Source organism: Haemorhous mexicanus, chromosome 21, assembly GCF_027477595.1.
Source record: "Haemorhous mexicanus isolate bHaeMex1 chromosome 21, bHaeMex1.pri, whole genome shotgun sequence".
NCBI lineage: Eukaryota > Metazoa > Chordata > Aves > Passeriformes > Fringillidae > Haemorhous > Haemorhous mexicanus.
In genome coordinates this window covers 1576152-1596506 of record NC_082361.1, presented here as the reverse complement: position 1 = coordinate 1596506, position 20355 = coordinate 1576152, and the positions used below count along the sequence as shown (strand labels likewise).

General features: G+C 45.4%; 3 protein-coding genes across 3 annotated transcripts in view; 1 reads left to right on the top strand and 2 right to left on the bottom strand.

The window, feature by feature from the left end:
* Positions 1–652: 652 nt before the first annotated feature.
* Positions 653–3864, bottom strand: ZBTB6 (zinc finger and BTB domain containing 6). The gene has a single exon (XM_059865483.1). It carries the CDS (start codon positions 3692–3694, stop codon positions 2387–2389), a length of 1308 nt encoding a protein of 435 aa, XP_059721466.1. The 5' UTR covers positions 3695–3864; the 3' UTR covers positions 653–2386.
* A 91-nt stretch (positions 3865–3955) lies between these two features.
* On the bottom strand, positions 3956–11619 carry ZBTB26 (zinc finger and BTB domain containing 26). The gene is made up of 3 exons (XM_059865482.1): positions 11540–11619; positions 11260–11322; positions 3956–9415 (listed from the first exon to the last, which is right to left on the bottom strand). The coding sequence occupies exon 3, from the start codon at positions 9403–9405 to the stop codon at positions 8089–8091; it is 1317 nt and encodes a 438-aa protein (XP_059721465.1). The 5' UTR covers positions 9406–9415; positions 11260–11322; positions 11540–11619; the 3' UTR covers positions 3956–8088.
* RABGAP1 (RAB GTPase activating protein 1) overlaps positions 11554–20355 on the top strand; it is a 60874-nt gene continuing 52072 nt past the window's right edge. The window contains exons 1-2 of the mRNA XM_059865469.1: positions 11554–11694; positions 17991–18192. Of these exons, the coding sequence (XP_059721452.1) occupies positions 18043–18192 (150 nt within the window). The 5' untranslated portion in view covers positions 11554–11694; positions 17991–18042. The remainder of the gene's footprint in view (positions 11695–17990; positions 18193–20355) is intronic.

The window sequence follows — 20355 nt, the reverse complement described above, 5'->3', positions numbered from 1 at the left end:
GGCGTGACAGAGCGGCGGCCGGCGCCGCCAGCGCCCCCTTGTGGCGCGCCTCGAGCAGAGCCGCCTCAGCGGTTCCTCGGTGCGCAACGTTCGCCTCTGGCGTCGATTATTTATTGTCCTTTTAAAATTTATTCAGTAACTTTCGGCGCTAGCGTCGATTTTTAATTGCCGTTCTAAATTGCAATTGATGACTTTGTTATTGCTGCGCTGAGGAGGAAGAGGGGTTTGGAGGCGCCCTCTGGCCCACGTCCGTTGTCCCGGAGCCGCCTCAAGCCGGCGGGGCCCGCTGAGGTGTGGGGAGCGCTGGCGCTGCTGCCCCAGCACGGCAGCCCCAGCACGGCAGCCCCAGGAGCCGCACCCGGGAGCTGCAGCTGCTTCTCCGGTCACGCAGAGATAACACAGCCTTAGCCAAGGTCACGGCGATGCAGAGCTGTGACTCCTGAGGGGGAAGAATTCATGGCACGAGGGGGTCAGACAGACCCCTCAGAAGGACGAAAAAAACGCGTTACTAAATGACCGCCACTGGAACACCGTGTTTTGTTTACTACATCTTGTTTACTCAACACAGCAAGCCAAAATACTAACTGTTAAGGTATGCACAGAATTATTAAGCGTGATCAGAAAAATCGAGATGTATTTGTCACAAAACGCCTTGTTTGCATTTCATTTATTGTGTTATGACAAGACATGGTTACATGTGGGGACAGGGGAGAGGAAACTCCTTTAATGTGAACATGTGCACAAGACCAGGGTTTGTCCACAAAGCTTACTGAGACACTGCAGCCACTGAACAGAACATGCTGGTGGCCTGTCACACAACACAACTCCCTCTCATGTTTACATGCACGACCAAAATAACTCGGAACCTGCTCCCACAGAAGATACACTTCAAAAGATCAGTCTGTTTCCCCTTTGGCACACAAGGAAGTGCTCATGAGGGAAATACCCACACATACACCTGACCGTGCCTGTAACAAGTAGTAACAGGAAAGTGCACGGTAGACATTGTACACACCCATCGCCTCACGTATCTGATCAATAAAACCCTCAACAGGCTGGTGCACTCACAGACACAGGGAAGGAAAGTGAACTGACATTAAAAACTGTTGTCTTAGATTTTAGAGCCAGCCAGATTCTGAAGCATTTGGGCCAGACTTCTGGACTCTGAGCAAGAACTTGGAACAGCACTTCTGAGACGTGAAGGAAAGCGTGGTACAGACAGGAGTAAGAACTACTGCTTTTTGCTAGTTGTAAGTACCATTATCTCATATTAACAACTGAAATAACTCTTTATTTATATTTAATTGGAAGAAACATGTACCAGCCAAAGACACAGACTGCATCACAGGGCGCTCAATGCTCATGATGAAACTAAAATGACCTTTGACAAAGCACAAACACATTTCTGCAAACACACATCATTACTGTGTTACTGTGTCACAGAATCGGGGTATGAGACCTCTAAGTCATTGCTAGAAATGTCTGTTTTTCAAAATTAGCATTGAAACTATGATTACCCAACAGCACACAGCTGAATTTCACACAAGTGCATATAGCTAAGATCTGTAAAAAAATGAAGGCAGATGTTATGATGCAACAAACAGGACTAAACTTATCAAATACAGGTGCAAAACACTGGTATGACAGAAAAAAAAAAAATTCTTAGAAGAAAGAAGTTTATAAAAATTCAGAACTTGATAAAACTAAAAGCAAGTCCTTTTCATGGGACTGTCCAGTTACAAATAAACTCCAAGGCAATACTGTTTGTTTCTTTCTCTTTTACAAATTCTCTATTTGCGAGAGACAAACTGAAAGGTTCCTTGATTAGTTTTTCTTTGTTGTGTGTCCTTAAACGTCACAGACTTGAGTATGAAAAAACACACCTTCTTTCTGGAAGATCTACCAAAGTTTGGGCAAGGAAGGAGATGATTTCACCATGAATGATCCAGGAACTGGATGGAAACAACTGACTCGCTGAGTAAATACAAACACCCCCTTCCCTCAGCTGTTGTCACCAACACCATGGCTCAGGCTTCAGCTTATTGCAGTATCAGTAATAGCCTGAAAGTCAGCAGTGCCTGCCCTTGAGGCAAGGAATATAAAACATCATTGGGGGACCAGGATATGCTCAGTATAACAGAAGAGAAGCATGAAATAATTTCCCATATTTTGCAGTTTACTTTCAACTAGGAAACACCTTTTTTTCACTGACAGCAATAGCAACCTTAAGGGAGCAGGCAGGTTTCCTGCTCCAAGGCCTGTCTTGGATCACCAGCCACCTGTTTGTGCTTCTCTCCCTTAGATGGGGATCTGGAACTGGAATTGCATCTACAATTTCACTAGCCAGGAGCTTTTTGTGGAGTCTGACTCCACAATTGCCCAGCTATCAATCATAGTCTATTTTAACTTTTGTAATAGTGTTCAGGTTTGGCTTTTCACTGCTGCTCCTTCCATGAACAGAAGTCAAATGCTTTTTAAGAGCAGACTTGTGTTTGAAGTCCATGTCGCAGCAGTGGCACTTGTAGGGCCTGTCCCCGCTGTGGATGTTGAGGTGATCCTGCAGCGTGCTCTTGGCCGTGAAGGTCTTCAAGCACACCATGCACTGGAAGGGCCGGATCCCCATGTGCCCCCGGATGTGCCTGTTGAGATTCTTTTTTTGCGTAAATGTTTTGCCACATTGCAGGCACAGGAAGAGCTTGTGCATTTTCAGATGTCTGAGATAGTTCTCGAGGTGCAGAAAGCCCCTCGGACACTTTGGACACTGGTGCCGCCATGAGCTGCCAGAATCCTCCAGGCTCTGGAAGCCATTCGCCCCACTAGAAGTTCCTTCTGGATTGTCACCAACAAAAGCCTGAAAGTGATTTCCTGGCATTTCTGTATTCCTGCTTTCAACTGTAGAGTTTATCAAGGAGTGTTGGGTTTCTGGGAAATATAGATTTGTTTTAGAGGAAGTGCAAGGCTGAGGAAAATGATCATTCTCTGCACTTGCCACACTCATGGAATCCATTCTGAAGATACAGATTTCATCATCCTTATAGCCAATTTCCACTGTTGATATTTCTGGGGATTTTGTGTCCTTCCTTTCCGACACCAAGCTCTGTGCTGCAGGGTGTGGGCCATCCCCATCCCCATCCCCATCCCCATCCCCATCCTCCTGTTTCACGGGGTATTCTTCGTTCTCTGGGCTATCTTCAGAGATCTCGATTATTTCACAATCTTTATCTAAAACCTCATCCCCGCTCCTTAGTTCAGCATCCGAGGAGTGGCATCCCTCAGCAGCCTGGGTTCCGCTCTCCATGGAAGCGTCGATCTCCAAGTACTTGGACAAAGCCTCGGTGCACTTCTCCACAATATGAACCATCTGCAGGTAACTCGCGGCCGTCAGGTACTTTAGCAGCTCCTTCTTCTTGACTTCCAGCGCGCCCGTGTAGCAGGACAGCAGCAGCTTCCTGCCCACCTCGGCGCTCTGCAGGATGGTGATCCGCACCTGCCTGGACTGGTTGAGCAGGAACTGATCCCGCATGAAGGTGGAGCAGGCGGCGAAGATCACCTTGTGCCCCTGGAACTCGGTGTCGTTGATGTAGATGGACACGTCGCAGAAGAGGTTCTGCTGGCGCAGGAGGTTCATCTTTTGCAGCACGGCATCGCCCTGCTGCTCGAACTGGAAGTGCAGCACCTCCGAGTCCGCCGCCATGGCGGGACCCGCGGGCACGGCCGGAGCGTCTCGCCGAGCGCAGCCCACCCCCGCCTCCGGCAGGACCCGCTGTCCTGGGGCTCCCGGGCCGCTCGCCGCCGGCCGCGATCCCGCTCTGCCCCGCTCCCCGGCCTCTCCCCGCAGCCGGTGCCGCTCCGCCGCCGGTGCCGCAGCGCCCCGGAACAGCTTCCCCGCCCGCCCCTTCCGCCCGCCCGCCCCCGGTGCGCCGTGACCGCGGTGGAAATGAGAGGCGGCGGCAGGCAGAGTTAGCAGCACGTTTATTAGAAGACTTGGCACTGCTACAGCGGCTGCCGCTAGGGGAAACCGCACCGGCACCGGGGCGCGCCTCGCCCACCGTTCGGTAGAGGTAGCGACGTGTCCGCCCCCGTAAGGCATCCCGGGGAGCGGCTACCGGGGCTCCTCCTCGCCATCAGCCGGGATGCGCCGGGGTAACGGCGAACCGCCGCCCCGAACGCCGCCGGGACGAGCTGCTGGCTTCTTCACGGCCACGGGGCAATGCCCGGCAGCCGCCGACCCGCCTGCTTTGGTTATCACACGTAGTGTAAGACTTTTGCCCAGTCAGTGAAGAGGTAGCTAATGCTCAGTCCATTGATTATACAATCTCAAAAGAAAGGGTCCGTCCTGCCTTCTCACCCCTTACCAAGTCGGGAGGCATTACTATGTCCCCCTCTTTGTTTATAAAAATTAACATTTAATGTGACTTTAGAGTTCTCTCAACAGTTTCAGTTTGTATCACATTTTGATTCTCCCTCCTCACTTTTACTCTTCCTAGTGACTCCAAAACCATAATCAGCCCCACACAATTAATTTCTACGTTATTTCAACAAAAGTTTAGCGGCAGCTAAGTTTTGCCAAAAAGCTAGGGGAGAGAAAGACTGACACTTCAAATTCATCAGTTACTAACTTGCAAAACATGTCTTCTAAAAGAAAAATAAATTAAGGAAAGACTCATCCCTGATCTATGCAGGAGGCTGTGCAGTTGCAGCAGATGCTGCAGGAACACATGCTACACAAGCTACCATCACTCAGAGAAGTGGTGAGCCCAAACCTCTGGCAAACCTAAATTCTAAAAAATCCTTCTTCTATATAATATAAATAAATAAAATGCCAACTTAAAAAAAATCCTAATATGCTGAGGAGTTATTAAAATACTTTTGTAATAGACTTCAGTTATTTTTAGGATATGCAGGAAGTTGTACAGCACATTAAGTTATGAGACTATCCACTTACCAGCAAATGGTATTCTACACAGTAACACACAGATTATGATAACTGCCATAGTCCTCATCTGAATATGCAGCATCAGTAGCAACAACCAACAGATCTAATCTTTCACTACTCAGGACATTGCAATGAAGACAACATTTTACATACATGGACAATTAAGTTCATCTTACTCTATAATCGAGCTGCCTCTGCATATTCCATTTATCATAATTCTCACTCCATCTTAATCTGTAATTCAGAGAAGCAGCATTAGCCAGATTTTGCTTTCCTATTACCTCTTCTATACTCTTCACTTGTCTTTCCATAAAGGGGCAAATTCTAGATGAACTCTACCACCAGTGCACTTTGCATCGGCGTATTGCCCTCAGAGCTCCAGTGTTTCTGGAGTCCCACAGCCATCTCCTGCATAAATCTTTGGGTCTGCACCCTTTTGCCAGGCCAAAAGCAGACATTAGTAAAAGTCACTTTTCATCCAACAGATGTGTCCATTTTCAGTGAAGAAAGTCTTCTGCATTTCTGCTTTTTCCTATTGATTTATGCTGCACTCTTGCCAAACAACCACAGCAGCCTTTCATTGAGCAGCCCAGCAGTCTTGACCATCTCAGACATCCAAATCACCACAGCACAGGGTAGACTGAACACCTATGCATCTTGACCAAATGATTTCTTTCGTTTCTTAGGAAACGCCTTGTCTCTTCGTATCAGCTTCAAGTCACCCACAGCTACTTCAACTAGCTGTATTCTCCTTACAGTAACATTACAGCTTCATAATTTCACAAAAACCAAAACTTTCCAGATAGACAAAACTTTCAATACTGTCCATTTTGCTGCCACGTTTTCTAGCATTTGTGCAGTTGTATTCCTTTCTGTGGCAAAAGACCATTTTCTTTTTTGTGTCCATATTCATATTGCCTTGGATTGTTCACTAGTACCTTACAGCATGTTGACCTGGCTCTGCAAGCTCTTGTTGTCCACTTCTATCTTCATTTTGACATAGCATTCTAACTATTTAGTGAATAACAGATTATCAAAATGTTTGAACAATACAGAAGATTTTGCCTGAAGACAGAATGCAAGTGTCAGATGCAACTGTCACGGTCAAATTTAGTTCAAAACAACTCTGAAGGTGGGTGGCTTCAAGAGGAAAACAGTTCTTCCCATGCAAACCTATCTTCTACCCCAGCAACCTGAACAATAATTTAAAAAGTCTCAAACAGTTAGACTTTAGGCCTAAATATATTTGCTACAACTTGAAAGATGAATGCCCTGATGTATTTTCCTTTGCTTACTTCATAGCTGTCCATGTAAGAGTTCGTGTAACAGTCAAGTGCAGTAGTTCAAGAACTCAATTGCAAAAACTGATTCACAGAATCACCTTCTTTTTCTACTTCAAAGTATGTGGATTTCTGAAAATGTTCTGCAACATTAACATGTTTTAACGTCCATCAGTGTAATATCTGTGTAAGGAAATCCTGACTTCTACACACACAGAACTGAAGAGCAAGACCAACTTTTGATAATGACATACATGACACTTTTCGCTCTACACACCTTTGGTCATACCTGTTTACATTTTTAACCACACAATAGCAGCCTTTCACCCCCACCCCTCATTCAAACACACCAACAGTACTATGTTTAGGTAGGAAGCATAATCTCAGCCTCACGGCAAACCTTGTGGAAAAGAGCTGCACTGGAAGAAATCCTTATTCCAAACACAAACAGCAGTTCTCTGCCGAGGATCAGCCATTTGATTATTAGTCTATGCTACACTTCAGTACTAACAGTGCTGTTCTACTGGGAATGGTGTGCCTCAGATAAATTAAGCTTCTTTCAGCCTGACAGGGATGCAGATAATTCCACAGCACTTCTGAGAAGCAGCATGGTATAATCCCAGAATCCCAATTCACATGCCATTCCCGCTACATTTGATGTTTAAGGCGGTATACAAGAGGTATTGCTGAGTACAGTCAATAGCTGATATATTAACCTATAGAAATTGTGCTACCTATACCTCATCCTAGGATCTGTAAAACACTAATGGTCACTTCAAAAAAGTTCAAGAAATCAAAAAAAAATTTATGTTAAGTTCTTATAGCAGGTATTTTTGTTTAAAGTTAAGTGACACGTGGCCCTTATTAGACATCAAGGAGAGACATACAAGAACTAAGGAAGGAAAAAAGAAAAAAAAAAAATTGTGAAGTTGTTACACATTGCAGCTTTAAAAATATTCTTTTCACAGTGTCAAAAAGCAGTATTTCTCCACTCCAGCTTTGCTCTAAACCCAACAGCTGTTGTGGTTTGTGATGCAAAACTTACGAAGATGGAGGATAACTTTTAGCTTTGAAGTGTTTAGCTTGTCTCAGTACATGCACTGGCAAGTGCCCTTTAAAAATCCCAGGTATGCCAGCGTAAGAACAGGTCACATTTGCACTCCAGGCACCAGCCTCTCACATTCCAGAGCTGCAATTTATCCTCAGTTTGAACAGCTCTATGAAATGATCAGCTAACCCTGCCAAATCATTTAGGGTTTCATCTTTTCATAATGCATGTTGAGGTTAAAAACCCTGAGAGTTTTTAAGAGAGCATTGATTGGCAGCAGAAGTTTCTTGAAATAGGTTTAGAAAGGGCAAAAAAGTGACACAAAAATACTTCATTTCAACTGCAGGAGTCTAGGGGTAAGATCAGAGAAAGGGAATTTTAAGAGGTAAGTTTAAATTTGAGTATATGGAGTGTTTTCAGTTATCCAGTGCCTTTAAAAAAAAATATTGGGTTATCTCACAAACTTGTCCTCTTTGCTCTCCTCCATCTGCCCAGAGACAGAGGCCTCTAACTGCACAGCAGATGGTTTACTTGCAGCCCACAGCAACAGTCTTTCAAAAGGTGTTAGTCTTGAGTCTCCTAATCAGAGAGAAATGAAACAATTAACCCCTTAATCCACAGTAGAGACATAGACAGAAACCTGAAGGAGGATTGCTATTCACAGAAAATATCAAGTAAGACTAAGAGCGATGGCTGAAGACCTGCCAGGTTTTGCAATCCAACCATCTGTAGCCTTTCAGGGCACACCACTAGTTTAGGGAAGAAGCCAAACCAACGGTTTGCTCCTCTCAGTCATGATCCCTACACAGGGCGAGTTTAATTGCTTAATTGACACAGGTACTATCGTTTCTTAAACCAAGCACGGCCTGAGGCAGTTTCCCTGCATCCAGTACCTGGCTGGCATCAGCCTGCTGACAGACCTTACTGTCTGTAGCAGCGCTACATGTGAATGAATCAAAGTCCACCGTTATGTCTTGCACGTTTCTTTCATTGGCATTGTCAAAGCTGTTTTTACCGTGCAGCTGTTTGAGGTGTTTCCTCAGAACGGGCTTATGCGCAAACACCATGTCACAGTAGTTACACTTGTGGGGCTTGTCCCCACTGTGCAGGTTGAGGTGGTCCTGTAAGGAACATTTCTGAGAGAACGTTTTCCCACAGATCTTACACTGGAATGGTTTGATGCCTGCGTGCACTCTCATGTGCCGGTGGAGATTGCCCTTCTGAGTGAACGTCTTGCCACAGAGCAGACACATAAATAGTTTATGCATCTTTAAGTGGTTAGCATAGTTTTCCAGATGCCGAAATACTCTTGTGCACTTTGGACACTGATGGTGCCACTGGAGGCCTTTGTCTATCCCTCGGTTGTTAGGCCCAAACATATCTTTAGAGGCCAGGATGATGTTATCGCTGCCGGCGTACGAAAGGGCATAGTTGTGGAGGTGGTTTTGCTCTATTTCACTTGCTCTGTTCTCAACAGTGGAGTTGATAAGAAAGTGTTGAGGCTCTGAGGAATGCAATGCGGTTTGTTCAGAAGAAATAAACTGATTCTGATCCTTCTTATTCCTCACTTCCGTTACCTCCCCAATGGACTCCACCTTGATGATCTGAATATCACTATCCTCCATGTCCATGCTGTCTTCTGAAGGCTGAATACAAGGCGAGTCTTGCTGCAGAGAGTCATCGTCTCCCTGATGTTCCTTCAGCTCAGAAGAGTCGCTTTGCTGTTCGCACTCTTTGCTCTCCAGCGGTTGCTTGGGTTTGATGAACTTCCACAGGGCCTGAGTGCACCGTTCCACGATGTGGCTCATCTGCAGAAAGCTCGCAGCAGTCAGGTAGTTCACCAGTTCCATTTCAGGGAACTCCAGAGTGCCACTGTAGCAAGAGAGAAGCAGCTGTCTCCCCACTTCTGAACTCTGCAGGATGGAGATTTTTACATCTCTGGAATCGTTCAGTAAGAACTGATCTCGTAAAAAAGGAGAGCCAGCAGCAAAGACAATTTTATGCCCGTGAACTTCAACATCATCTATATGGACCACAACATCACAAAACTTGTTTTCTTCCCTCAGTTTGTTCATTTTTTGTAACATTGAATCTCCATAGTTGTCAAACTTGAAATGAAGAATATCTGATCTTTCTGACATTTTGGCACACCTAAGGAAAAGCAGAAGAGAAAAAACCAAACAATGAGTACTTTCTGTTTTCTAAAAGTAGGTTATATAAAGTGGGTGTTTATCAGCCCTTATGTTTTTTATCCTAGGTACACACTGAAGTCCATTACAAGTAAGAAAAAATTCAAGTTTACATCTCACATTACAATAACTTTTACACCTTTTTTTAATGTAATGAAGCCTGAATATTAAGTGGAGGTGAGATGACAAAAATTCTCATGAAGCAATATCCTAAAGAGTTAGGATGCAAAGGGAAATTGTATTTTTAGCAAGCTTTGGGTTTTGCAGCACTGAGTTGGACACATTAGATTTTCTTTCAAGTTCTTCTGCAGGAGTTGGTTTGTTGTGTGTTGTTTTGGCTTTTCCTAAGATTACAGAAAAAAATCTTCACAATGGCCTCCGCTAGGCTCCCTGTTTTGAATACCTGGGCAATAAAGGAAGCCTTGTGCCTAGTCCTGTTCTTTGGAAGATCACTTCTCCAAGAAGTTTGTTCTTGTTTTGATAGGACTTAGAATGAAGAACAGTGGATCTTCCATAAACCAAATACCGTTCTTTTGTCTTTCAACAGTTGCTTAACAATTTATAAGACTACACTGATTCTGGATGCAGAACTGCTCACACAATCCTGCCAAAGCACTAGGATTGCAGGAAGTGAAGAAATAACAGGAGACTAAATGATGCAAGATTTGGTTAGATAAAATTACAAAACAAAGCAAAACTTACACCTCCCAACTATTACAAACACCACATAAAGCTCGAAAGGAAGCTTGGAAGTTTACAGATAAAAGCAGATACTGCTCTCTTGGGGCATGAAGTGTCAGCTGAGGGAACACACAAGAATGGCACTGTGCCCACACAAGGCAACTATTCAAAGAATATTTTTGGTAGCATCTGTCAATAATCAGGGCTTTTTCAGTTTGCAGCTCATACAGTATTTGGAGACACAACCTCCACACTGATCACACCCATCAAGCATATCTTCCAGTGTATGGCATGCAAAAATTAGGGGAGGATTTCAGAAGACTTCAAAAGCCAGGTACCAGGGAAAGTCTGGAAGCAGGGGGGACATCGTTCTGCAGTACAACTGGTTCTGCTGAATCTGCAGAACCCAGTCTCTCAGTCACCTTCAGCACTGCCTGACTAACCCCATTTCTAAGGCTGAATATTTTAAGAGGCAACAGCCTTTGGCAAATATAAACGACAGGAACAGATCATCCTGATATATCTTCAGTGAATTTTACACATTATCAAACTGGTTCTTTCTGTGTTTTCTCTGGACAGTGATGAGGGAAGTCCAGTTGTGAGTCTCTTTTTTCCACCTTGGAAATTCGTACAATACGAATGCAGTTAAAGCACCCACGCTAAAGTTATGCTGTACTGTTAACCACAGCTATCCCAGCCATTCAGCCTGTCTTTGGCAGACTGCAAGAGCCGCATCGTGAGAAACTGTATATCGGAAAGTTGTGACTTGCCTCAGCACACGTTCAGTTTCAACTACTACTGATCTCCAAGAGAAAAGAGCATTAAATGAATCCCAAACCCGTTATCTCGGGAGGGTGGCAGACCAAAGCAAGCTCCCGTTGGACGTGCAGGACTCCCCGTTGGAAGCACGTGCTTCCTCGGCCTTTACCGACCGCGGATCGCTCCGGACCCCCACATCTACTTCCCGGGCTCCGGGAAAAGAATATTCCAGGAGAGCTCAGTCGGGAGCCCGTGCAGCATCCCCTAACAATGTAAACGCGATGCCCTTTGCGAGAGCGGGGGAAGCCGCTGTCCGCGCCGGGCCCGGCCTCGAGGGAGGGAGGGAGGGAGGGAAGGGGCAGGTACCTGTAGCGTCGGGCCGCGTCCCCGCGCTGGCACCCGCGGCCGCTCCTGCCTCCGGCTACGGACCTAGAGAGGGGAGGAGACCCGCCGTGAGCCGCCGCCCCAGCGCCGGGCCGGGCCCGGCCGCCCGCCGCGCCCCCCGGGCGGCCCCGCGCCCCGCCGCGCCCCCGGCCGGGCCGGGCCGCCCTCCGAGCGCGGCCTGCGGGGGCAGCGGGAGCCGCGGGCCGCTCCGCGCCGCGCTCCGGGGCCGCCGCCCGTGCCCCGCCGGCCCGCCGGGACCTACAGGCGCCACCGCAGCCCAGCACCGCGACTCGGAACCGCATTGTCCGCCCGCCGGAAGAGCCGCGCCCGGAAGGACCGGCGGGGCCGCCCCTCCGCCCGGTCACGTGGGGCGGCGGCGGCCCAGGCCCGGCACCGGGAGCGGCGGCGGCGGCCGGGGTAGGTGCGGTTCGCGCTGCCGCGGGGGCGCGTCCGCCCCGTCCCCGCTGCGCTCCCGCGGCGCTGCCCCGCCGCCGCTCCCTCCCGGTGTGAGGGAGCTGGGGGCCGTCCTGCGCTCCGCTACCGCCGGGTCCCTCCCTCGCCTCCGGGGCCGTGTCTCCCACCCGGCGCGGTGCCTCCCAGTCCCCTCTGCCCGCAAGGGCCGCGGCCTCGGCGGCAGCGGGGCCGTGAGGCCGCCCCGCGTCCTGCAGGGCCGGGCCGAGCGCTGGGGTAGGCGGGGGACGTCGGGCCCAGCCCGACCTCCCCAGCTCCCCAGCTGCGGGTGTTGGGGACAGGGACCACCCGCCTCGGAGCGCGTCCCGGAGCCAGCGGCTTTCCCCCGCGTCCCATCCCGGGCGGCGCGGGACTGTCGCGGAGGGATCGGGCGGGCAGCCGCTTTCCCTCTCCGTGTCGCGGGGTGTCGGTTGTTGCCTGTCGCTTCCAGGCGGATGCTAAAATGTAGCATTTCGTTTCGTGCAGGCGTCTTAATTGGTTCATGTACCATAACTTATGTGGTTTTTTGCGGGTTTTATCCTTCTTGTCAAGGAAGTGTTTCTTCCAGTTAAAATGTCCCCAGCAGATAATTTTTAAGGACTGGTTGTGTCAGTTAGGAGTGGAAATTAAGTATAAACAGATTGCCTGAACTTGGTTTAAAAACACTTATCAGCAAAAATTAAGTGGAAATCGAACTGCTGGAAGTAAAGTTGGTGGTTTCTCTCTGTGTAGATTTGCCTGATAATTTTCGGGGAGAGAAGGAGAAGTAGAAAAAGTATTCAGGAGATGTTTGGAGAGAAGGAAAAAATCACGTGAGAGGTTTGCAGAGAAAAAAGATTGTGTTTAATTCTTGAATACAGGCTGGAGAACAGGTAGGGCGTAGAGGTATGGCTTGATCAGCGTTTCAGATTTTGTTTTACTTACAGGTTCTGTTAAAGCCCAACTTGATAGGATTTCTGAGACCTTTGGCTACTTAGAAAACATTATTACAGGAGCTGCCCACTGCTGTTTGACTTGCAGAAATACTGTATTCTTTTTAAAGGCCTCTACTTAAAAGGTCAAGGACCTGAGCAAACTTATTTTTGTGTACACAGTAAACAAATTAACCAGTGGAGCTTGGCATAGAGGTTTCCTTCCAATTTCCAGCCCTAAGTGCAGACGGTGTTTAGTAGCACACACCAAATGTAACTCCTTTTTTCTTGGTTCTTCCACAGCATATTTTTAAAGCGCTCTGGTTGTCTGGTGAGCATAGCTCCCCGTTAGGGTTTGAATCCTAATGAGAGAGCAGCTCCAGCAGTACATGGAGCATCATCCCCAGAGTTTGTTTAGCTGCTGGCTGCACTGGCTTCCTCCCAGCCTCCAGCCCATGCTGTGTCCTGGCTGCACAGCTCTGAGATGGGGCTGGTGCTGGGGGAGCGTCAGCTGTGGCGCATGGATGAACCAACTGTTCACAGTTAATTCATTCCAGCAGCATTCCTGTGCTGGGCTGACTAAGGCAGTGTCAGCATTTCTTTTATAAACTGCAGTTTCCCAGGACAGGCTGCTTGTTTCTGGGATGGGGAATTTACTGATTACAAGAGCCTAAAATTAGGGTTTTGTTCTCTGACAGGTAGTTCAAATTCGGATTGAAAGCAAAATCATGTTGGCAATAGCTATCAACTTGTTAAAGATTGTTAACAGAGATTGCTTTAGCTTAACTCTTGTGTTTTATCTGATGCCTGGTTTTGCATACAGTGTCTAGTGATTCACTCTTCTTCCCGAGATCTGTGAGGAGAGGGGTGGAATTAGAGACACCATTATCTCCAAATAGCAATATCTTTTTTCTTTCTGGCTCTTGAAATTAGTGGGAACATCTGTGGCTGTCAGTGTGTTGTAAAATGAAAGGAAAAGTTAGACTTGTAGTTGTTATTTTTTATTAATTACTCTTTAGTCATCCTAAATCTGTATTTTCACATGCAGTATTCCTCTGGCTCTCCTGCTTCATTTTGAGTTCCAAGGACTTCTTGTTGCATTTGAGAGTATGTGTTGCACAGGGAAGGTGGGTAAAGATCCGACATGATTAAGCAGACTAATCATGTGGTATGTGAGAAGAAAAAAGATTGCTACTGATTGTTTCTATACTGTTTGTTTGGGTTTTTTTCCCAGAGCTGTGATGAAACACAGGCATTGTCCTGGAGTGTTCTCCAGGCTTTTTTCAGGACTTGCAATGTATTTTAAAACAACAGGTGTGCACTAGGTGAATTGTACAGGTAGAAAAACCCACAGCTGTGCGAGCCTGTAGGAGCTCAGAGTCTTACAGAATGCTGGGTTCTTTGTCATAACACAGCTCTGCAAAGTGCTCTGTAAAGCCTCTGAACTCTGCCACAAATTCCACTGCTCACCCACACTAAGATGCTAATGATGAACTCTTGCAAAGCAGAACTTTGTATCTTTAAATTGAACCAAACTGGATTTGTTGTTAAACTGCGCATAGAGCCAGAGGAATAGAAACAGAAAATACATTATATTTAGGTTTTTCAGCCACCTCAGTATCTTTTCTGCATTTCACCTTCTCATTTTCCATTGTTTTTAACACTATACTTAGTGGTTTCATATTTTGGAGGATAGAGGATATAAGTTTGTTTTGCATGGCAAGCTTTCTGACTTTGCTTTTTAAGGCAAATGAATTACTGTTCATCAGTAATTTAGTTAATATTGCTGTATTGTTCTTTATCTAGTGCATTCTGCATCAGATATATCAGAACTTTGTGGAATCACTTTGGGAACTGCAGCTGAGGTACAAAAGCTGGGAAAGATATGAATGGGGAAAAAACCTTTTCCTCTCTGGTTTGCATACCTGTTCTCATGCTTATTCTCTTTTCTGCCCTGGAAACCCAGAGCTTATTTTTGTGCTGTATGTCCCTGTAAATTCCGTGCTGAGGATGCTACATCTGCTGTTGACTCTCAGACTGAAGAAGTTCATGCCCAAAATATTGATTTTTCCATTCACCCTCTTTTTGTGTGGTTATGGATGTTCTAAGCACCAGAAATTATTATGAGTATTCCTTGGAAATGCAGTGAGACCAGCTATAGTTACAAGTGCCGTGCTTCGCTTGTTGCACGTGTCTCAAGGTGGCATTCAAGCCTCAGCCTCTTCAAGTAATGTAAAACTGGAGGTTTTCTGGTTTTCTGTTTTTCTATATACTGTTTGCTTTAAGCTCTTTTAAGTGCATTCTGGCAGAACTTTGAAGGAAAACTTTGATCACAAGTTGCAGGTCAGGTGTCAAATATTTGGGAAAGGGAGGGAAAGTAAAAGATAAATTTTTATGAGTGTGTGTAACTAATCTGAACTTTTGGTAGGCTTGCTTTCCAGTTGTTTAAGTTTTTAATCATAGTGAATGGGGTCTCTGCTGTTCCTCTGCACATTCTCTTGAGTAGAGAGTAAGGTGTAACAGCAATGAAGGGGAATTTCACAGTGAACCAGAATTTTAAGTAAAACTGAAAGCAGTGACCCAAGAGCCAACCGTGTCTTTCTCATTTTGCAACTTTCTCCAATAGTTTGTTGTGTGAGGAGAGGCCAGAACACCCATTTAATTACACAGATGAGCGAGGAAAGAGGTTGGTAGAAGTTTGCCTCTCTGTACGTGTTTTACCCAGACACTCTGTCTCCCATGGAGGTGTAAAGACACCTTCAGGCAAATACTACCTTATTGTGGTGTAGTTTTGTGTCAGGAGCTGAACTGTGCTGAATTCAAAAGCTCCTATTTTATTTATGCTTAAACAAACCAAAGTCTCTTTCCATGGTAGGGGTGAGACACTGGCTTTCTGAGGGACATCAGAACTTGAGCTCTGTGCTTGGCTGAGGTCTTTGGTCCTAAGCTGTGAGAGCAGAAAGCTTTGGGTCTGAGACCAATTGCAGGTATTGCTAAAGAGCACTGTCACTGCTGCTGTTTGTTCTTGGGGTTTGATTCCTGAGCCACACATAATTGCTCTGCTGGTCTTTGATGTGTGCCCTTCTAGGCTGGCCCTTATTTTAATGGGCTTGGAGGCCTTCTGGTGGGGATTCTGCCACTGTGAGCTTTCTGATTCAGGTAAAATCATCCCTGTGGTAACCTCTATGGAACAAAGTGATAGCAGGAATGGAGGAAATTAAATCCATGCAAGGCAAAGTATGAGGATATAGAAATTTTGGTTAACTTCAGGCAATATTTTAATATTTGAAGACTACTTTTGCACCTCGAGTGTTTGAGCATTAATCCAATGAACCCCTGTGGCTGATTCCTGCACAGCTGGGTATCTGAGCTTTGCTTGCTGCTACATCAAAAGCTTCTCTCAGTTGCCTGCTCCACTGTCTCCTTTCCTGTGCTCTCCTATCTTGTGTAATTTAATGAGACTTCACTGTTAGACTGGCAAAGTTGGGCTGCCTGGGACGGCCTGGTGTTGCAATGGTGTGTTGTGACACTGCTGTGGGGTTAGGCTGGGCTGGCTGCACCCCGGGATCTGCATGGGGTTTGTTTACACCTCCCTACACCACACACGGAAACTTGTATTGAATTGAAGGTGATGCTGGGGAAAGGTGTCACATTGAAACACTTGGGAAATAGGAGAAATTAGCACTTCAAGACAGACAGACTATACCAAAATAAAGTGCTAAAGTGATCCTTGCCTGGATGATCTTTACAGCTGGTTGTGATCAAAGCCTGCTTCTCTACTCCTGCTGTCAGTGTGGAAGATGAGTTTGTTCTGTTTGAATGAAAACAGTAAAGCCAAAGGGGCATTTAGTGTTTGATGCTTATTTTTAGTCTGTGTTTCAAGATCTTTGATTTAGGTATTTTCAGAGATCTGTGTCTTGTATAGATGGTGCATCAAGGAACTTCTATAGAAATGTTTTAATATGAATTCTTAAAAAAGAAGTATCTTTAACAGTAAGAACTCTGTCCTACCTTTGAGATACATGTTACTAATGCCAGATCGACATACAGTGTGTAGAACTTCTCAAAATGCCTACATTTCCCAGCCAGTAATTCCCACTGGAAGTCAGTGGATCTTAAAATGTTTTTGAAAAGGATATCTAAGTACCACACATGATTTTGAAAATAAATCAAGTAATCACAGGTGTGTTGTCATTCATGAACAAACCACATCCATTCTTCCTCTTACACTCTGCTTCAGTTGTTCTCTGAAACATGTTCCAGGATCACTGAGTGATTAGATTGGTAATTGGTTAGAAGTTGTCCTCCTGGCAGATTTCATGTTGTATTCATGGTTGTGGGGAGGGCATTGATAGGAATAAAAGCAGGCTTTGCTGTTTCTGGTGCGTTGTTCCTGTTCAGGCAGGAATGCTGTGGGCTGTGCCAGGTCTCCATTTTTTGGCTGCACTGTTGGAAGCCAGGTTGGGATGGTGCTTCCAGGTTGGAAGGCAAAATTGGAGGCTGAAAAAGCATTTGAGTTTGGTTATGTTGGGAGTTTGTAAAGACCCGAGCCTTTGAGATAAGGGTATATTTGGGTTTCTGGGAAATTTAATCACCCATTTTTTATCACAGCAGTCTGTTTTGAGCCATGGATTCTGGGAATCTGTGCTGTAGAGTTCAAGGTGTGCAGCTGAACTTCACCTTTTGTTCCTTTCTTTAAATGCCTCTCAGTGCCAGTTCCAGCTTTTTAAAATCCTCTGCTGGCTCTGCTTCTCAGTACTGAGCCAGCCTACGCTGTTCTTCCTGCTTCTTGGAAGTCTTTGCTTTTATTGCTCCTTATAGTACAGAAGATTCAGCATAGATTCATGAAATGCTCTATGTCCCAAGGTTTCAGAGCAAAATATCAGGAGTTAGGTCAAACTCTTGCCTGGGGGAAAAGAATGTGACTGCAGCATACAGTCAGCTCTGATAAGTAAAAGTAACTTTTGCATGAACATAGGTGAAGGCAGGTATTAATTGAAGGAAGTAAATGGACTTTATTGTGCTGGCCTTAATTGTCAGCAAGTGGAATGTATGTTCCAGGGCCCTGTTTTGTGTGATGTGTAGAAAGTGGTGACTGGCATAACCATGAAATACTGCAAGAAGTTTTATTAACTTCCCTTTTGTGAGCTGTGGAAAGCAATGCTGTAATAGCATGTGCTGCTTAGCAAGATGAGGGCAGGACTTTGAGTGTGCACTGAGAGAGGAGTTGGAGCTTGGTTGTGCTGTCAGATGAGTTAGTTTTTGTAATTAGTCAGCAGGTTTCTGAAAAGAAACATTTGAGCATTTAGCATGAAGTTTTATATAAGTATTTTTATGATTTTTGTTTTTCAGGAGTTTATAACATATTTAATCTCATTCATGAATCGAACTTCCTTTTTAAGTCATGGATGACAAGGCTTCTGTTGGAAAAATCAGTGTCTCTTCAGACTCGGTATCCACTCTTAACAGTGAAGATTTTGTCTTGGTTTCCAGGCAAGGGGATGAAACACCATCTACAAATAATGGTAGTGATGATGAAAAAACAGGACTGAAGGTAAGAACCAATAACCTGAGTTTGTTCCCTGTTCTTCTAAATCAAACTAACCATAGAGAGCTTAAAGAGGGACTTCTTTGTTGTGGAAAACTTGACAGAAGGGAGAACGTATTCAAGAACCAGTTTTGTCAGTAATTTCTTCACTGCTAATGTCAGAGGTGGTAATTAGGTTTTGAGTAAGAGCTCTCTCCATCACTAGCTGTGGGTTTTTTCCCCACTTTGCAGAATTCTTCCTAAAGTGCTTGGGATGAAACAGGCTGATTGTCAAGAACATGGAACTGTGATTTTATCGCAGCTTTCAGGTGGAAAGCAATATTAGCATACATGGATTTGACTGTATCTGTTGATTCAGATTAAAAGATACGCTGAAGTTTTCCCCAATGTGAAATGTTCTCTTTAAGAAACGTAGAAGAGTAGTTAAAACTAACAGCTTGGCATGAATCAGAGAGCACAAGCTCTCTGTGAAAGGCTTGTGAGAGCTGGAAGGGCACTGGCATCTTCTCACTTGTAAAAGTGCTGTTCTGACAAGAGACCCTTGTCACCCTCTGCTTTTTTTTTGCTACTTAGAGCAACATCCATCCCAATTTATATTTCAGCAGTTTTTAAGAAAAGTGGCACAAGTAAGGTAATCACTCCAAATTCCACCACTTTAATGTGTTGAAAACTGGATCTTCCCTAGAGTGAGTCGAGTTAGTGTGTTCTTTGTGGGAGATGGAAAGAGATATTCCACCATTGGAAGAAACTGATGTCTGTCTACAACTGCATCTCTTGTCTTTAAAGATGATAAGAAATCCTGTGTTCTGCCTGTTGGACTGGGTGCTCCTCTTTTCCTTTGCAGTAGTTGTAACAGAGACTTTATCAAACATTTCTTGATGCTTTTGCACTTCTTGCTTTTACCTCCCAACTGCTTTGTTTGTTTTTCTTGTGTTCCTTTGAGTCTGGGGCAAGACATGCTGTTTTAGTGACTCTTTTCTTTTACTTAAGACTTCAAACAAATTCTATCAGTTAAGAGTCTCAAAACTGATCTTTTGCTTAAGCTGGCAAAAAAGTTCACCTATGTTTTATGGTGGTTGTAGAAGATGTCACTTTGCATCATAGAATAGTCTAAAAACGTGAACATTTCTTAAGCATGGAGCCTGGTGATCTGTGAAACCTGCTGAAAGGCTGTAGCCTCATGCTTGTCTTTCTCAGTGCTGCAGATACCAGCAACATCAAGATCAGGATCAGCATCAATACTTAGGAATTCAGAGTAGTCTCATAGTGGTACTTACCTTGAGAATGCTTCTGTGGCAGTGTCTGTAATCAGCTCCTGAAGCATCATTTGAGAGCCCAGGAGACAGACATGCTCGTGTCAACCAGCTTCTCTGTTCCATCCTGTTATCCCCAACGAAAATTTGGAAGCATGAAATGTCATAGTCTGCAACACTTCTTGCTCCCCATGGGAGCTATTTATATCACTGTTTGCCTCTGAAGTGGTTTATGAAATGCTGGCTACAGGTGTGCTGTTTCTCTTGATGAGGAAGGAAGAACTTGAGCTCTGCTGCCTCCTGATCATCAGTTGTAAAATAAAGTTATGCTGTTCTCTACTTTGGCACTGAATGCCACAGAGCTTTGCAGGTCTTAAGCTTCTTTATGAATTTGGAGCCTGGACTGAGCACCAGCCTTGAACAAAGTGATTCACCTTGAGCTTTTCAGGATTCCAGTGTGGAGAGCACGTGCTGTTGGTTATTGGCTGCTATCTGAGTGATTAATGGCAATTTTCTATCTTAAACAAGAAATCCAGTTTGCCTGCTGTCTCTGCTTTCCAGTGTTGTTCCTGTGTCTGCTCGTGCCCACTGGCAGTGGGTCTGGGCTGATTTAGGAAAGCTTTGCTCCTGGAGCACAGTGTGGAGCAGGGGTTCTGAACTCCCTGGCACAGTGAGACCTCTCCCAGCAGAGGTGGCAGCCCATGTGTCAGGAGAAGGGAATAAATCACAGTTCTGACAAATCCCCTCTTGTGCTAATGGAAGTTTGCTACCTCCTAGTTAAAGGCTAAGTAAAATCAGTTTTGAGTTTTGTGAGAATTGGAGAAAGCCATGGTTAGGGTAGTGGTTTCTTTGCTCAGCCTCAAGCACTGATCAGGTGCACCTGCTACTGTTCCCTTCTGCCCTTGGTTCTGCCAGG